This window comes from Ipomoea nil, unplaced genomic scaffold (assembly GCF_001879475.1).
Source record: "Ipomoea nil cultivar Tokyo-kokei standard unplaced genomic scaffold, Asagao_1.1 scaffold0987, whole genome shotgun sequence".
NCBI lineage: Eukaryota > Viridiplantae > Streptophyta > Magnoliopsida > Solanales > Convolvulaceae > Ipomoea > Ipomoea nil.
Genome location: NW_017617415.1, coordinates 831,822 through 850,640, shown reverse-complemented (window position 1 = coordinate 850,640; position 18,819 = coordinate 831,822). Strand labels below are relative to the sequence as shown.

Here is an 18,819-nt window from a genome sequence, read left to right as displayed (position 1 = left end):
AGAACTCAAATGTTTTGGTGAAGTATTTGAAATACTATCCAACAAACTCAAAATTAGTACAGGAAAGCATGCATGACCTAAGAATCGCATCATCTGTCAAAAATGCTGGTAATCAATTTTCATTATTTTTTTCCCATTATCCATTCGTGTTTAAAACATTTATGTTTAAGGTGCATAAAGACAAGATCTTTAATTTCCTGAATTGGACACACTAAAACTGCATTTACTTAGTTACCTGTTTCTTTGATGAGTAGATCAATAAGTGATTCGTCAAAAACTTCACTGTCGTCAATGTTAGAAGCACGAAAATCTTATGCGTTGTTGAGGTGGAGGAGGAATACAAGGTTGGAGAGCTGTGAATACAGAATATACCTCTGAGCTGGACTTATATGAGACCGAGATAGTCGGGACTGGAAGGCCTCGGTTAGTCCAGACTGAACAAGATGCAGTGGCGTTGACAAGAAGAGGCTGAAATAAATTCCAGTAAATAGAAGACTGACAGAGTTCTCCTTCTATGACGAAGATGGAACACTGCAGCTTGTTGAGGTCATAGAGACGAAGAAGATGTACATTTCTGGTGCCATTTTGCCTTTGGAAGGAGCTTTTGGTAAAGGCGAGTGCAGTGCAATAGATTTAGACCAACAGTGAGGAAGAAGACACTTAGTATATGGAAGAGGACCATTTTACCCCTTAATTTAACGGCAAAATAACAGTGAGTTGACGGAAGGACCAATGATGAAAAAATTATGATAGTCAAGGGTTTAATTCGTCCAAATTAAAAGACGGAGACCAAATGTGAAAAAGCACTATAGTCTAGGAAAACTCATAAATAATGGTATAATGACTGTTTTGGAAATCGGAATGGGAGGGAAAACTGAAGCGACTCGACAGTTTCCAAAATTTTGCCCTCTTCTCCTTGCCCGCATAGCTGATAGTGATAGCTCAGTTTGCCCGCCAATCGCCAATACCCAACAGCATGGCGAATAAGAAAAGAAGAGTTCCGGAAGTTCTTTGGAGGGTATTCCGGAACCGCGCACGTACACTTTCCGACACGATCATTTCCCTCATTCCTCCTCCGCCTTCTACGGCGGCGCATTGTCTCTGCAACGGCCGGCGCTGCCTTGGTTGCAGTGGCGCTAACGCAATGGAGTTTCTTCTTAGACCTACCGATACCTCCGATTACCGGAAGCTCCTCAATCATTGCTTTGTCGTCATCGATGAAAATGCGCCTTCGTTATCCGTCTTCGATCCTCACCACCGGTGGTCCCAGATTCAGGTACCTGGTTTGTTTGTTTTTGTAATGCACATAATTTGGGTGGGTAAATTCATAAATGTGTTTGTTGTTGAAGATGTTATAGAAAGTCTGCTTCTCTTGCTTGATTTTGCCTGGAAAGTCCTTATTTTAGTGAGTCACATAATCACATTTCAGTGCACATCTTTTGTTGTTATTATGATCCTTGGACCTTTTCATAACAAAAATATACTAATTATCAACTAAGCTATCCCAAATTTTGGTAATTTTTTATATATAAATAATGTATTATTTATTTCTATTAAAATATATATTCTATATATATAATTTGGATCAGGTGCATCAGCCTCTTCCTGTGCGGACATGCGAATAGATTTTGACTGTTGAATGAGTTCATATAAATGGCTATATATCAATAAAAAAAGAAAAAATGCATTGACATTATAGTAATTTTCTGCACCAATTATATTTTTATGGTGTACTAAGTGATGATTCATGGTGTACTTAAGTGTTGGTTTGTGGTGCACTTAGTAGTGGTCTTTGTGCACTAAGGGCTGGTCGGTGGTGCACTAAAGTGTTGGTTTATGGTGCACACATGAATGCTTGACGGTGCATTGTACTCACTGCACCTACCAAGCATATCTAAATGCACTAACATATCATTGAAATTACCATAGTGTCACATTGTTTTTTTTCTTCCCTTTTTATTGATTTCCTGTTGTTGATTTGATCTCATCCAACGGTTGCAATATGTTTGCATATTCGCACGGGAGGAGTCATCCGCATATATATATATATATATATATATATATATATATATATATATATATATATATATATAAAATAGAGAGAGAGAGAATCAAATGAGAACCCCATCTTTCGTAAGAACTACAAAGTAACATAAATGCGCATAAGTGTCTACATAAATGCGCACAAAGTATTCCAGGGATAGATTGTGTGCATTTCTGTGGATGCTTGTGATGCATTCTTTGGACGAAGGTACACTAGGAAACGACGCAGAGTTCTAGCCATTGATGCTACCCAACATGTTCACGCTGCTTCAGAACCAATTTAGTTATATTGTTTCTTTTACCACATTAGTTATGTTGTTTCCTTTTATTAACCGCTGCTTTTATATTTCGTTTAACATATTTTAGAATATTGTTTCCTTATATCTTAAGCTGTAACTCCTATATATATATATATATATATATATATATATATATATGGAGAAGTATTGCATTGTCTAAGTAAGTTGGTATTTGAATAAAATAAAAAAGGGAATCTCTTCCCTCTCTCGCATTGCTCTCTGTCACCATAGGGAACCGTTGACTCATATAAGTTTGTTTGTATTTATGTATAAGTTTACAGGTTCTCACGGGATGAGGGGTATATATATATATATATATATATATAGAGAGAGAGAGAGAGAGAGAGAATTGAGTTCAAATGTGGTTGGTACGTCCATGTGCAGTTGTGTGGTGAGAGGAGAGCCATTGATTTTGCTTAAATCAACGTCCAGGATTACCAAAATTTAAAAAAAAAAACGCGGTGACAAATTGGTAATTTTTGCATCTAGGTCAAATTTAAGGTGCGTGAGTTTTGTGCTTAAGGTGCGTGAGTTTTATTTTTAAGGTGCGTGGGTTGTTTACTTAATGTGAGTAGTTGTTGAAACGTAAGATGTTTGAGTTTTGTGCTTAAGGTGCGTGTGTTTTGTGCTTAATGTGAGTAGTTGTTGAAACTTAATGTGCGTGAGTTTCCTTCTTAAGATGTATTGTTTTCCTTCTTAAGGTGTGTGGTTTGTGTTCGTAAGGTGTTTTGTTTGTTTGCTTAAGGTGTGTGGTTTGTGTACTTAAGGTGTGCCATTTTAATGTTTAAGGTGCGTCCTTCGCTCAACCGCACAGGATTCCTTCCCCGCACCTGAACCCTTCCCTATATATATATATATATATATCTATATAGGAAAAAATTCAAATGCGGCGATGTCCTTAGGTGCGGCGGAATTTCAAACTACACCAACAGTGTTAACAACATGCACCAACAGTGTTAGGGAAACACACCACAATGAAATGCAAAAAAACATCAAAAAAATACACAACAGACCCAAAAAAATACACCATATAACTCACCATCCCAATGGTGTATTTTTGAACACTGTATGATGTTTTTACTCACACTTAATGGTGTGTTTTTTTGTGATGCGTACTTAATTATGTGTGTTTTTCTGGTGCATTTTCCTAACGTTGATGGTGTATATTTGTTGAATTATTGGTGACGTCGCACCGCCGCACCTAAGGACATTGTCGCACCTAAACCTTACTCTATATATATATTCTTACATCTAAAAATCGAACAAAATCAGATCAAATTAAAAAAAAATGTGGTTGCATTTTTGCAATTATCGCCAATTTCAGTGTGCAACTTTTAACACTATATTGTGCACTTCTCAGGATTTTCCAAAAATGCACATTATCTTGTTAAAAAGTGCATGGTAAAATATTAAATAGTGTACTCTATAGTATTAAAATTGTACTTTGCAAAAGTGCAGTGCACTTAGGGTTTGAATTTTAGAGTATATGGCTTAATTTTTTGGTTTTATTTGGTTTAGGGGTTCACTTTTTACTTCTTAGTGAGACTTGTTCCTAAAAGTGATAGTTATACTGGAGTCTTGATAACCTTTTTCTTGACCCTAGTGGATAATGGATAGCAGGCGTTCTGCACATTGTACTCTGTTGAGTTTGATTCTATTACTTCAGCACTATTTTTAGACTTGTTTGTTTGAATTGTTAGATTTAATCAAGTTTTTAACCTTCATGCACTTCCAGATTGTTAGAAGAACTATTGAATCAATGATGTCTGAGAAACCCACTTCATCTAATATATTGTGCTGTGGCAATGATAAGGTGACTACAACTCGTTCCTTCATCATTTGTTTAAGTTTTTGTTTTGGTTTTCAATTTAAGCCAATCATGATAAACATATAACATATACTGATATGGATTTTCTAGTTCATAAGTAGTTGACCATTGTGCAATTGTGATTGAAACAATTATTCTATTCTTCCCAATGTTCTCTCTTTGCCCCCATATAATATTTTAGATACCTTGTGCAATTATTTGACAGATGAGCTGCTCAAGTGTTATGTATGTGGAAGAGCTTTTGACATCCTCAGCATGGTGCCTTTTATTAAGAAGGGTCAGAAAAAGTTTTTATGTTCCCTTTTGACCCACCTATAACTATACTTGATACATGAGTATGTATACATTTTCAGTTTACCTGCATTGTGAATATATCATAAACAGATTGGGGATGCCCTTATGGTTTACTTGCTAAGGAATGCTTCGATATTTTTGCCCCTTTCTCAAAAGAAACTCCATCAAGTTGCAGGTTTTCCTATCACTGATTTGTGCTTTTCATCCTCCATTCATACCACCTGTGAGTATACCTTTCTTTGTTGAGGATAAATATAAAATAATGCAAATCCTTACTAACAACTTAAATTTTTTAGTTGAGGTGGAACATATACTTTAGTATAGTATTGAGAGTACACAAAAGGTATTGGGTTCAAATCCCATGTGCTACCGACCATCAATTTATTTCCACATGTTTGACCAATAAAATAAATCTAGCTACATGTGGGGACATATTGAGAATAAATATAAAATCTTACTTTAAGCTTTTAGTTGTGGTGGAATGTATACTTCAATATTCTTCAACAAAACAATAGTGAGCCCAAAACAACTGTTAGATGGAGGCTACTTGTTATGTGTTCAGATAATAACAATAGTTAAATATATCCTTCTGTTGATTAGACCATGCTTATGGAAGTACTCATACTGTTTCAATTTGCTTGATAAATGCATTTTTTTAAAAAAAAATTCTTCTATATCTAATTCTTTCCTTCAGTCAACATCATATTTGTGGAATCCATTTCATTTTTTAGTTTGTTTTCTGGGTACCAAATTCCTGGTAATGCAGAGTGTGATAAGCTGTTCCGAACTTAGCCAGTCCTAGATAGAGGTGGGTTGTAAGAGGTTTATAACTAATGTAGAATTGTGTGACATCTCTCACTAGTTTTCCGAAAATTACAATTTACTTCTAGTGGGCAGTGGAAAGAGAAAAAGATTCCATGACATGCAGTCAATGTCAGTGAAGCAGCTATGCCCTAGGTTTGTTTGGTCTTGATGTCATCTTGTGCTAGCCGATCCTTTATTATTTGTGATGTTAGGAATAGTCTAATCTCATCCACTTACGGTGCAGGCAAAGGTGTATTGAAGGGGAGTCATCTAAAGGGACTTTGACATCCAGTGGAGATAATTGCAGTAACGAAGGAGCACATTCACTTTCTGTTAGCCAAGGTTCCTTAAACCAAGCTGTTTCATTGAACAGGAAACGGAGAAGACTCCATAGTTGGCAACGCCAGAGAAAACGTCAGCAGTTGCCATTTCAAGAATCCAATTCCTTGACCACTTGCAGAAGTTCAATGGAGAAAGGAGACTTACCTGTTACTCTTCAACATGAAAAAAATGTCAGTGTAAGTTTTGCCTTAAATGCATAACATTTTCAGAACACTGGAAGATAAATTGTTCCTGAATTATCATTAAAAATATGATGCATGCAATTACTTTTTAATGCCATGTGTTGCTGAATCCATTTGCTAATCTCATTTTTTTCTTCATGAGAATAGAGACTTCTTAATTAAAATTTCTTGAGGTAGGCTGAAGTATTAACTTCTATTTTAGGCAATGCACTTACAAGCTTTTGAGTATCCCCTCTGATCTCTGAACTAAATAGTGTCTAGAGCTCATAGTTGTGTGTATGCAATCATTCCTTGGGTTGCCAACTGGATGCTTGTGGTCATTAACATTACTAGAGAAATAACAGTTTGATTGCAACAAGAAAAAAAATACAAGTACTACTGGTTTTTTTTATTACATTTTTGGTAGGGGTAAAAATAGCTTTCCTGTAAGTATGAAATGAGAAGGGTTATTGGCGTGGTCTTTTAAAGGTTCTTATCTTGTCAATTTATTATCTTTTTAATACTAAATCAGTTTTGAATATAAAGTGAAAGATTTAGACTCTTCATATCAACAGACAACGGGGTGGTGCTCTTGTTGCCTAGTATTTTCTACTCCATTGAATGTCACAGAGGAAGTAATAATCAATACGAGAACCATGTTCTACAAATTGGAGAGCTGTTCATCTCTCTTTCCCAGAAAACGTATCCTTCTGTTTTGCGCATCTCATAATAATCTGCGTAGCATGTCTCTTTCAAAATTTATTGCTTGCTCTTCTGTTCCCATTGTTAGTCAAAAATATCAATGGATTCTTAACTAGGCAAATTATCTTATGGAACAGATAGCAGCTGAGTCTTATATTTTGCTAGTTATTCACTAATATGTTCTCGCAGACCAATCCTGCACTCATCCACACACCCATGAGTTTAGGCATGAAATGGTAAAAGCCCATTTTTCTCTTGTAGAATTTGTTTTCTATCTAAAAAGTGGTCAGACATACTGAATTCCTTGAAGCCCAACTCTTCTGGTGCAAATGATCTCTTCAAGGAAATTTTCAGATCTTATAGTAAGATCAATGGTCAAATTTCGCCTTGCCTACATAGCAGCAAGTGCTGTTTCATCAGATCAACATGCTTGTGAGCAATGACTGCTTTCTATTCTTTGTCACTTGTTAGTTGATTTAATCATTTAATTCATTTTTAATGTTTCTGTTTCTCGCAGAACTGTAGTGTAATGTGCTAGATAGTCCAACATCTTTTTAATGCATGTTATGAAATTCTTCTTCATATTTTTGAGAGAATTTTTTTTTACTGTGCCTGTGATTTTAATATCCTGTTGTGAACTTAGATGCTTAGAATTAGCAAAACAAAACCAACTTAAGTTCACCTATATGCAAGTTGATGTACATGGTCTCAGACGGGTATAAAATGGACTAGGCTTTATGGTTATTACAGACTGTAAGTAAAATTTATTGGAAAAAAATTGAATATAGAAATAAAAGTTGATGGAGAGGAAAGGGAATTGGTCTTACATGTCATGCATCATGCTACATGGTCCAGACATAATTGATTTTAGCTTCTATTGTTGGTATTTTGCTCGAGAGCTTAGTTGTAAAACAAAATCTAAGTAAACAGACAAATTGAAGATGCCTTGCTTTAGTACTTACCCTTAGTCTAAAATCAGATCATGGTTCATCTGACTTGATTCTTTCGTACGGCATATCACACATCCTAGGTAACGTTATCTAGGTAAAGAATAAGGCATTCTATTATATTAAATATAAGCATTTCTGTCTCTCCTCAACTTGTGGTTCCAAGTTTTCTTTTAAAATAATTGCCTTTTTGGCCCATAGATATCACTCACTTACTCGGCTGTTGAAAGCTCTCATACGTAAGGCTCAGCACTGTCAACACTTAAGGTTATTGGAGAAGCACTGTCCTGTTCCATCATTTGATGAAGATGGCAAAAGAGTTTCCTGCTCTGATTATCAGGTCATTCACATCGTTTTTAAGTCTCTGTGTTTAACATGATTCAAAGTGAGTGATGAGTGTTCTAGTATATGGCATTTGAAGTTGAGGTTAGCCCATATTATTGGAAACTTGTGATAAAAAGCTAGTAAACTTTGATATAAATTCTTTTTTACTTCAGATATTTATCTTAGCATTTGGTGAATGATCCTAGTAATTGAATTTATATCCCCCTCCCTCCTTTTTTTCTCTCATTTTCCACTGTGGCTTCATCTGAGGGTGTTCTTGATTTGTTGCAGCATTCTTGCCCTATCACTTTTTAGTAAAACATTGTTACATCAGAAGAAAAGGACTTCCCTTGTATCCCTGTCAATATGTATCAGCTTATGAACAATAGATTATACATTTGTACACCATTTCCCTCTGTTTCTTTATCAAATGCTTTTTATTGTCTTTTTCATATTTGTGTAACAAGTGCTGATTACTGGACTCAGGTGAATTTATGTGCAAAAGGTTGTAGTGCGTATGTGCTTGGTGATGAATTTCCAGAACATTGCTTTAGTTCGAAAGGTTCTGAAAGCCCTGAAGCCCAGCATTCTCAATTAAGACCAAGTAAATGTTATTCTCTGAAGAAACAGGTTGTATCTTTTGTTTGGGCAGTTTGCCGGAGTATTGTGCCTCCAGATTTATTAGGAACTCCTTCCAATTGGCGAATACTGAGGAAGAATATTTCCAAGTTCATTCAGATGCGCAGATTTGAGAAGTTCTCTCTTAATCAGTGTATGCATAAAGTAAAAATATCTAGGTTCCCCCTTTTATCAAATAAATATTACTCAAATTCTCATGGATTAAGATCTACAAATGGTTGCTTCACAGATATGTATAAAGAATGTGGTAAACTTGGTGCCTTAGATATTGTGAAACATAAAGTTCTAGAGTGTTGGATGTTTTGGTTCTTTTCATGTCTTGTAGTGCCACTAGTGCAAGCCCACTTTTATGTAACTGAAACTGAGCATGAGAATCAAGAGATCTTTTATTATCGGAAGTCTATTTGGAAGCAGGTGAAGGTTGAAGCTATGACTTGCTTAAAAGATCAGCAGTTCCTAGAATTAAACGTTGCCTCTGCCCAGAAAATCTTGAAGAACAGATCGTTTGGTTTCTCGAAGGTTAGATTTCTTCCAAAAAAAGATGGGTTAAGGATATTGGAAAATCTTAAAGCATCATCAAGAATGCCTGTGAAGTTGTCTTCTCAGTCTTGTGAGCAGAGGAAGGTTTCTCTCCTGAGGAATGTCAAATATGACTATTTTAGGTCGGTAAATTGTGCTCTTCGTGGTTTGCATGCAGTGTTAAAAGGAATACAAATAATAGAACCTGCGAAACTGGGTTCATCAGTATTTAATTATAATGATGTCTACAATAAACTTGTTCCTTTCTTGTTGATTCTGAAGAATGGTTCTGCCACAGCACCTGATGTATTCATCGTTGTATCAGATGTAGCTAAAGCTTTTGACTCAATAAATCAGGATAAATTGCTCACTGTGATGGAGGATTTTATATCAGATAATGAATATATTTTAGCAAAAACCATTGAAGTTGTGTGCACAAAGAAATCTTTGTGGGTCAATCAGCACCTTGCTCTTGCACATGAAAGTATCACATCTTCCCTTGCTGCGCGTCCATGGCAAGGCATTCTTGTGAAACAGGTATCATAACTTTGGACTGTCATTTGGGAAGAGTAAAAGTTTGGAAACAATTAAGAAGATTCTTTACTTTCATTTAATCCTCTATGCATTATATTCTTGTTGAAAACAAAGTTCTCTAATTTCTTTATTTTAAGTGCATATTGGAGTTATTTATTATCGGATTTTGATATGATCCAAGTATCAAACCATAAAGTTCTGGATAAAAGACAATGTCAACATTGTACACAAAAATTTGAAATAGAAATTTTAATATGAAACAATATAGATGGTTAAAAGGCACGTATATGCTTTTTGTTATTGAGTAAAAGTTTCATATTGTTTAATATGACATTTGGTTGCAGAGAATAATTTTCAGTTCAACAGGAAGCCATTTTTATTCCATAGTGTGAGCAAACATTTAACAAACACTATAACTTTATGAATTTTTTTTTTTTTCAATTATCTGCAAGGATTTTCCTTGCTCTAAGAATGATCAAGAGCCATAATTCTGTAACATAGTGTCTGATAAGCTGTACAATGTCAAATAATTTACTTAGTATCATTTCTTGATGATTGCCATTTTGTAGTATGCCATAACTATTTTCATTTCAGACTTAATATATAGTAACCTGGTGAATGGTTAATGACCATTTCAAGTTAAAGTACACATACATCGATTATTCAAATTCAGTTTTTTTTGTTATTATGGAACATATTGTGGTTGCTCAAGTAGATATAGTTGAAAAATTGATTGATGGATAAAAATTGAAATTTAATTTTCTAAAGTTGCAGCATATTGATATTATACAATGTTACATGCTACAGGAAAAAGGCAGAAAAGTGATGAAAGATGAGCTTACTTTTTACTTAAAGGAGCACATAAAACATAATGTGCTACACATGGATAACAAATTCTACCTGCAAGGCCTTGGCATACCCCAAGGAAGTGTTTTGTCTTCTCTGCTATGTTCACTATACTATGGATACCTTGAAAAGAACTTGATTTTTCCTTTTCTTAAGAAAGCTTGTAAGCCTACCAGTGGGTATCAATCTGGAAAAGGAACTTTTCATGATGCTGCAGCTGCAGAATGTGGTAATGAAGATAAATTTGTAGGAGATACCCCTAAAAATCTTCTGCTTAGGTTCATAGATGACTTCCTTTTCATATCAACCTCAAAGTTCCAAGCTTCTAGTTTCCTCAGCCGACTGAAAAGAGGATTTCGTGAATTCAACTGCTACATGAATGAAGAAAAATTTGGACTAAACTTTGACATCAATCATCTATCAGGTTTGCAATCCAGTAAACTGTATGTTGGAGATGATGGAATCGCATTTCTTAGATGGAGTGGATTATTTGTTAACTGTCGCACTTTGGAAATTCAAGCAGATTATACGAGGTTACTTTCTTGTTCTAATCAATACTTTGGCTGTTTAATATAGTTTATATTTACTGTGTTCTGGTATGTATTTAAGTATACTATGAAGTAGTATTAGTTTGGACATTGGTGTTTTTTGTTCTATGTTGGTGACAAAAGCATATAGCTTATGCAGACTGTTCTTACAGCAAGATTTATTGGGAAATGGATTTTGTCTGCTTAACAGGTATTTGAATATCCATTTGAGTTCCACCCTAACTATCAGCTGGGAAGGTAAACCAGTTCGAGAGTTGAAATCTAAGTTGTGTTGCTATCTGCGCCCCAAGTGTCATCGCATATTCTATGATTCAAACATAAACTCAGCAGCTGTGGTGAGACTCAACATTTACCAGTCTTTCTTGCTTTGTGCCATGAAGTTCCATTGCTACATCTCTGGTCTGGCTAGCATTGTAAGACTAAGCACCAACTCGTATATTGATGTCCTGGAGACTTCTTTGAGGTAAAAATTTCTTATATCTCGTTACATTTGACTCTTGGCTAGCCATCCCCAAAAAACACAAACTTCTGGTAGTATTTTCTCACAATAACATGGAATCTTTTAGAGGTGCTCACATTAATGAATTCATGTCTACCCTCTGAGGCACCCCTTTCCCCCTCTGTGATAAAGTGTGAACTGAACTGGGGATCAGTGCTAGGCAGATTGTTCATCTTATTTATAATGTCATTGACAAATCATTTCTTTTCTTTTCTTTTTTTGTCAGACCACGAGGTGTCCCGAGCAGGCCCTAACTGTAGGAGGCACCTTTAAGCCCATATCATATTTAGACTAATCATCGTTCGCACTGGGCCGGCCCAATTAAGGGACAAAGTGTTGGCCATATTGGTTTTTCCATACGAGAGGGGTTCGAACTCTCGACTTCTTTTAAGGGACGAGAGTGCACGGCCACTCACACCAACCAAGCTGGTTATCTTGGCTTCTTTGTTTGTGCTGAAAGTTGTTTGCTTTTTCGCGTTTTAGGTACATGAAGAAGCTGATAAAGAAAAGGATGGAGCTTAATTCTGGTATTCAGCCTGTACTGGAGGTGGAGAAGTGGGAAATTGAGTGGCTTGGATTAACTGCTTATATCAGAGTATTGAACAAGAAACAATCGCGATATCGGGCATTACTGCCTTTACTAAGATCTAAGTTGATTGCAGTTAGAAACTCAGAATGTGTGTCTTCTGCTCTCAAGTATGCCACTGATGATGTGCACTCATCTGTGCTTTGGAAGATTAGGTACTGATTTAAAGTTCCTCTGCCCTCTCCTTCACTGCTTTTGTAGTGTCAAATCATAACTCTTCAAAGACTAGTTTTATCTATTGCCAGTATTCATTCCCAGTTGAACATGTTCATTGCCCAGTTCTTTTGGGATGTTTTATTGTTTGAGACATTAAATTTTACTCTCTGCTCTCACCTTGTTCTGTGATATTCAATGGTTCTTAAATTTTCAAATGCAGTGGATTAGTATTTCCAAAATCCCACATCTTATACAGGTGTTAACTGCTAAAAGATGTTTGTTTAAGTAAAAAGAGTTTAAGTTACTGAAGTTGAGAGTTCAAACCAACAACCACAATATTAATTTACTTCCTTCCAATGTTACTCTCATTTGAGAATTTTTGCAGGGTCTACTTTTCAAATAATCTATAATTTATTTTTATTTTATTAATAATTATTACACTATTAGAAATAGAAATACACAAAATACAAAGAAAAAATTGTCAAATAAGTCCTCTAATTATATACCAAAATGTAATGTAATTAGATTATTGAACTAAAAAATTACTAATTAAACCTTTAAGGGGTCGTTTGGTTCACGGAATGTCAGATTACCTTAGGGAATGTTAAATTGCTAGGAATGTTAGATTACTAGGAATGTTAGATTCCTGTGTTTGGTTAAAATTGGGGTATGTAATATAATCATGTTTGGTTTAAGGTTATCTTTTATACACACTATAATATCCTTAACATATTTTCATATATTTTAATAAATTTAAAAATTAAAATAAATAAATAAGATAACGATATCATATATAATTACATGATTTTAAAAGATTAACTAAAATCTTGAACTTGAGAAACAAAATTATTTTATATGTTAACATAACATAATAAAAATAAAAATATATAATTACAAAAATAATTATATATATATATATATATATATATATATATATATATATATATATATATATATATATATATATATATATATATAAAATAAACTAACATAACCAAGGTTATCTTACATTACCTAAGATTTTGAAGGGAATCACATTCCCTTCAAAATCCTATGTGGAGGGAATGTGACATTCCTGGGGAATGTTAGATTCCCTAAGGGGGCGTTTGGTTCAGGTTATATAACATAACCAAGGAAATGTGACATTCCAAAGCTCACATTTCTATGTTTGGTTCACATTATCTCAGGGAATCTAACATTCCACAGGAATGTCACATTTCCTCCACATAGGATTTTGAAGGGAATGTGATTCCCTTCAATTTCTAAGGTTATGTAAGATAACCTTGGTTATGTTAGTTTATCACACACACACACACACACACACATACACAAACACACACACACATAATTATTTTTGTAATTATATATTTTTTATTTTTATTATGTTAGGTTAGCATATAAAATAATTTTGTTTCTCAAGTTCAATATTTTAATTAATATTTTAAAATCATGTAATTATATATGATACCTTTATCTTATTTATTTATTTTAATTTTTTAATTTATTAAAATATATGAAAATATGTTAAGGATATTATAGTGTGTGAATAAAAGATAATCCTAAACCAAACATGATTATATTACATACCCCAATTTTAACCAAACACAGAAATGAATCTAACATTCCCAGTAATCTAACGTTCCCAGCAATCTGACATTCCCTAAGGTAATCTGACATTCCGTGAACCAAACGACCCCTAAGATAATATGAACCAAACACCGAAATGTGAGCTTTGGAATGTCACATTCCATTGGTTATGTTATATAACCTGAACCAAACGCCTCCTAAACTTATTAAAATAATACAATTAACCTCTTCTTTTTTTGAGTGGTACAATTAACTTTTTTTAACCTATAATATAATATGGAATAACATGTTAATGTCAAGTCATCCGTCACGTATAGTGTCACCTCATATATCTATCATATTCATCACCATCGTAAGAAGTCAACTCATCATTTTGAAACGCTCCCATACACGCAAGACTATGAGCAGCCACTTCCACAAACGCTGCTGGGTGGCCATATTCTGCATGCCTTGCCCATCAACCCCTCAATCCATTTGCCATCCCTGTCCTGTCCCGCAGCACTCCCCCAGAACCGTCTCAGTTGCTGTGACTTGCATTTATATATATATATATATATATATATATATATATATATATATATATATATATAGTGCTATCAATACGGGCTGACGGGGCGGGGCGGGCCGCGGGCCTAAACGGGGTGGGCTAAAAAAGCCCGCTCCTAAACGGGCCTAGGTTTGATAGGCCCGGACCGCCCCGCCAGTGGCCCGCGGGCTAGGTGGGCCCCCGCCGAAACCCCTTTTTTTAAAAAAAATTTGTTCATCAAACATCTAACTAATTAAAATAAATTGATACATAAGTCATAACTCACATAAAACATAATAACCAAACATTAAATATTACATAAAGTTCAAAGTTCATAGTTTATCAACGATCAAACTAGTCACAACTACAAAGTCCAAAAATATTACACATAACAATAATTTTAAAGTGCATATTTTATATAAAATAAAATATAATAATGACGGGCAACCCGCGGGCCCGGCGGGACGGACTTGGCGGGCCGCGAGCCTAAGCGGGGCGGGTCAAAAAAGCTCGCTCCTAAACGGTCCTCTATTTTCAAAACCCGCCCCCTACCTAAGTAGGAGCGGGCCGGGCCGGGCCGACGGGCTAAGCCCGTTTTGACGGCTCTATATATATATATATATATATATATATATATATATATATATATATATATATATATATGTCTGACATATATTTTGTGTGTGTATTTTAATTTTTGGGTTTTCAAGTATTTGTGTGTGCCTATATATATGCAGTATATATTACGTTACACCTAAAGTAGAAAAATATGTTATTGGTTGCACAGCTGGTCGGTCACCTAGTTGGCCGCTTAGCTATTGTTCACCTTAAAAAAAATGAGTTATATCACTCAAAATGACATTGTTTTGAACAAAATAACCTTAAATTGTGCAAACTTTTGCTGTTTTTTTTTTAGGTTAATATTTAGTATTAACTATTAAATAGTTTATAATTATCAAGTCCTTAAAAAAAAAATTTTAAAAATACATAGGTGCCTAGCGATTTTTTTTTTTAACAATGTGCACATGTGATGTGATTTTTAAAATTTTATGACTTTAAAATTTAATTTTCTTTTTATATATAATATTGTATACTTATATATTGTTGCTTTAAAAAAAAAACATTATTATAGAAAACGATAATTTTTAAAAACGTGGTCGAGGGCAAACAATCAATACAGAACTTGCCAAGAAAAAAATTAGAGACTAAGAAAATTGTATTCAATTTCTTCCACCATACTATAAAGTCTGTGGTAAAGATGCTAGTTTGTTCAAAGCTGAGGTGACTATGTGCATTCGGCAATTTGCACCACTTCAAGTCTCTAGTTGGAAAGAGATTCCTAACGAGGATGTCAATACAATGTGAGTATTTTTAAAGATAAGACTAAAAGTTTAAATAATTTTAATATTATATTAGGTTAGGAATGAGAAGTTAGAATTACTTGTTCAAATTAATGAATTTATATACTTGTATATATGACTTGCATGACAAATTTAATTTTCAAATGATGTGCAACCCCATGTCATGAAACAAGTGCAATTACAACATAAAAATAAACATTATCATTTACGTCAGAGCTATCAGAAAAGCAAAGACCGCAAATGATAATGCCTATTTTTATACTGTAATTGTACTCGTTTCGTGACATGGGGTTGCACATCATTTGAAAAATTAAATTTGTCTTACAAGTCATATATACAAGTATATAAATTCATTAATTTGAACAAGTAATTCTAATTTTATTCTAACTTCTCATTCCTAACCTAATATAATATTGAAATTATTTAAATTTCTAGTCTTACCTTTAAAAATACCCACATTGTATTGACATCCTCGTTGGGAATCTCTTTCCAACTAGAGACTCAATTGCCAAATGCACATACTCATCTCAACTTTGAACAAACTAACATTTTTACCACAAACCTTATAATATGGTGGAGAAAACTGAATACAATTTCTTAACCTCTAGTTTTTTTTTGTTTTTTTTTTTTTCTTGGCAAGTCCCGTATTGATTGTTCGTGCTTGACCACGTTTTTTAAACCTACAATATTTTTGTTTAAAAGCAACAAATATATATATATATATATATATATAAAAAGAAGATTACATTTTAAAATCATAAAATTTTAAAAATCACTTCACATATGCAACCAATTACATGTTCTTCTACTTTAGGTGCAACATTTGATATTATTTCAACTATTTGGTTGAGTTGTTGATTAAAAACCTCATTGTGCCACATCATATGAGAAATATGCTTATCAGTTGAACTTGTTAATGATCTCAATCTTTTAAGATTGACCATTTTGACACATATAAATAAATAAAAATTGAGTTATTAATAAATTAAGATGAAATTAATATTTATAAATTCAAATTAAATAAGATTATTAAAAAAAAAAAAAAGGAATTTGACTACCAAAAAATTTTAAATACAAAGAGACAACATCACACACAAAATACACTATATGCCAAACACATAACTTTAATCTTTTTTGAATGCTACTAGCTCTATTAGAATGTAGTATTTGTTCATATACTTTCTCAACCTACTGAAACACAAAGAGCTCATAACGCCTTCACTGAGGCTCAAACTCACAATTTTCCAAAAAGAAATCCAACCCGGGTACCATTGGACCACATAGTCCTGGTCACATAACTTTAATCTAAATACAAATAATATGTGAACTGTATATATACAAACACATTTGAAATCATCAAAATCAGAAGTAAAAAAAGAATTTTCAAAGTATATATATATATATATATATATATATATATATATATATATATATATAGGCGCGCGCACACACACATATATTGTTGGTTTTATGGCTTAGGGCAGCCGAACAACGGGCCAATACTATCATAAAATTACTAAGTAAAAAGAGAGATATTGAGACAACTAAAGGATAGAGTAGGACTATGTGGTCCAATGGTATCCGGGTTGGACTTCCACTTGGAAGGTTGTGAGTTCAAGCCTCAGTGGAGGTGTTATTAGCTCTTTGTGTTTCAATAGGTTGAGAAAGTATATGAACAGATACTACAATGTAATAGAGCTAGTAGCATTCAAAAAAAAAGGACAGAGTAGGAAAATAAATAATTGGAAGGGAAGAAATAAAGGAGACAAAATATTTTTAACGTAGAAATCGAATGGTGAAAATTACGGACCTTTTTGAGCGTTGTCAAACCAAAATTCACTATATTTTGTAGGTAGCCAGTACATGTACAACTTGTGTTTTATAGAGAGATTTAAATGTAGAGAGATGGCGTGTTTATTGAGCTCTTCTTCTTGAATCTAACTAGGGCCTTTTATAGTAGAAGAAATAAAGACATATGGTAATGTGGTATGTTTATGGTAATTAGGTATTTATGGTAGAGTGAAATATTTAATTGGAAGTAGAGAAATTTAGGAAATATAAATGGATTTAAGAATATCAAGATCATTCAGAAAAAAAAAAAAAAAAAAAAAGGTAATAAAAGATGATATAAGGTGAAAAATAATATTTAGGAAGGTAGTTTATATAGGTTGACTTGTTTATATGCACAAATAACAAGTATGTACTGCAGACCAAGAACAAAAAGGATTTTATATTGAAGCCAAATAAATTGATTGAACTATTGTATTATTCGGTCAATTAATTTGTCAAATCTTATTAATCCAAAAAAAAAAAAATGTCAAATCTTACTGGTTTGTCAATTGTATTGCTTAATGAACAAAATAGTAAATGTTTGGTTAGGTCGGACAATTTGCAACACGACTCGTTAGCATGACATTAAAATAACAAGTTCGACAAATTATACCATGTATTAAGAGCCACATTGCATTGTAAATTTTGATTCAAAATGACATTTATATTATGTGTTTACAATTAATAGATTATATACCTATAAATAATTTGAAGGCATATAATATGTTAACTGCAAATACGTAATTTATTAACTACATACGCATAATATATTACCTACATATACATAATATATTAATTGTAGTATGCACAATTTATTAGCCGTACATAATACGCTAAATGCAGTCACATAATTTGAATGTCGCTTTAGATTAGAGTTCACAATGCAAGGTGGATCATGATCTATGATATAACAATTGGTTATTGTTTAATCTTAATGTGTCTTGAGTCATTAACGAGTTAACCTATTAAAAACATGTTAAAATTTGTGTCTTAACGGATCAATTTGTTGACTCATTTAACATGTTAATATTAACATTAGTTATGATTTTTAGATATTATGAATATTATAGTATGTTATGAATTGAATATATTGACTATTTTGTTGTATTTAATTGTAAATTAAAAGTAAATTTGTTTCTATATTTTTATTTTCTAAAAAGAAAATTATATTAACATGTGTAACGAATTTTAAATGGGTTATTGTGTCTGTGTAGAAAATTATATTAATATGCCTAATGATTTTAGATGGGTTATTGTGTTATGTGGACTCAAAACCTATGAACTAAATGTGTTTACTGTGTCAAATTCATTTAACTCGTTTAAAAATTGTGTTTGTGTTCGTGTTTAAAACTTTAACTTGTTAGCCTTTACAAGTTAAACGTGTTTAGTCTTATTGTATTTGTGTTATTACTATCATATATATTAACCGATAAATGAACTTGTT

General features: G+C 33.3%; 1 protein-coding gene across 1 annotated transcript; it reads left to right on the top strand.

The window, feature by feature from the left end:
- The first annotated feature begins 852 nt into the window (after positions 1-852).
- Positions 853-12,263, top strand: LOC109180066 (telomerase reverse transcriptase). The gene is made up of 14 exons (XM_019329566.1): positions 853-1,276; positions 4,078-4,155; positions 4,376-4,447; positions 4,555-4,687; positions 5,355-5,421; positions 5,513-5,786; positions 6,347-6,473; positions 6,764-6,905; positions 7,622-7,760; positions 8,231-8,516; positions 8,613-9,439; positions 10,244-10,815; positions 11,021-11,293; positions 11,813-12,263. The coding sequence occupies exons 1-14, from the start codon at positions 977-979 to the stop codon at positions 12,075-12,077; spliced, it is 3,555 nt and encodes a 1,184-aa protein (XP_019185111.1). The 5' UTR covers positions 853-976; the 3' UTR covers positions 12,078-12,263.
- The last annotated feature ends 6,556 nt before the right edge of the window (positions 12,264-18,819 follow it).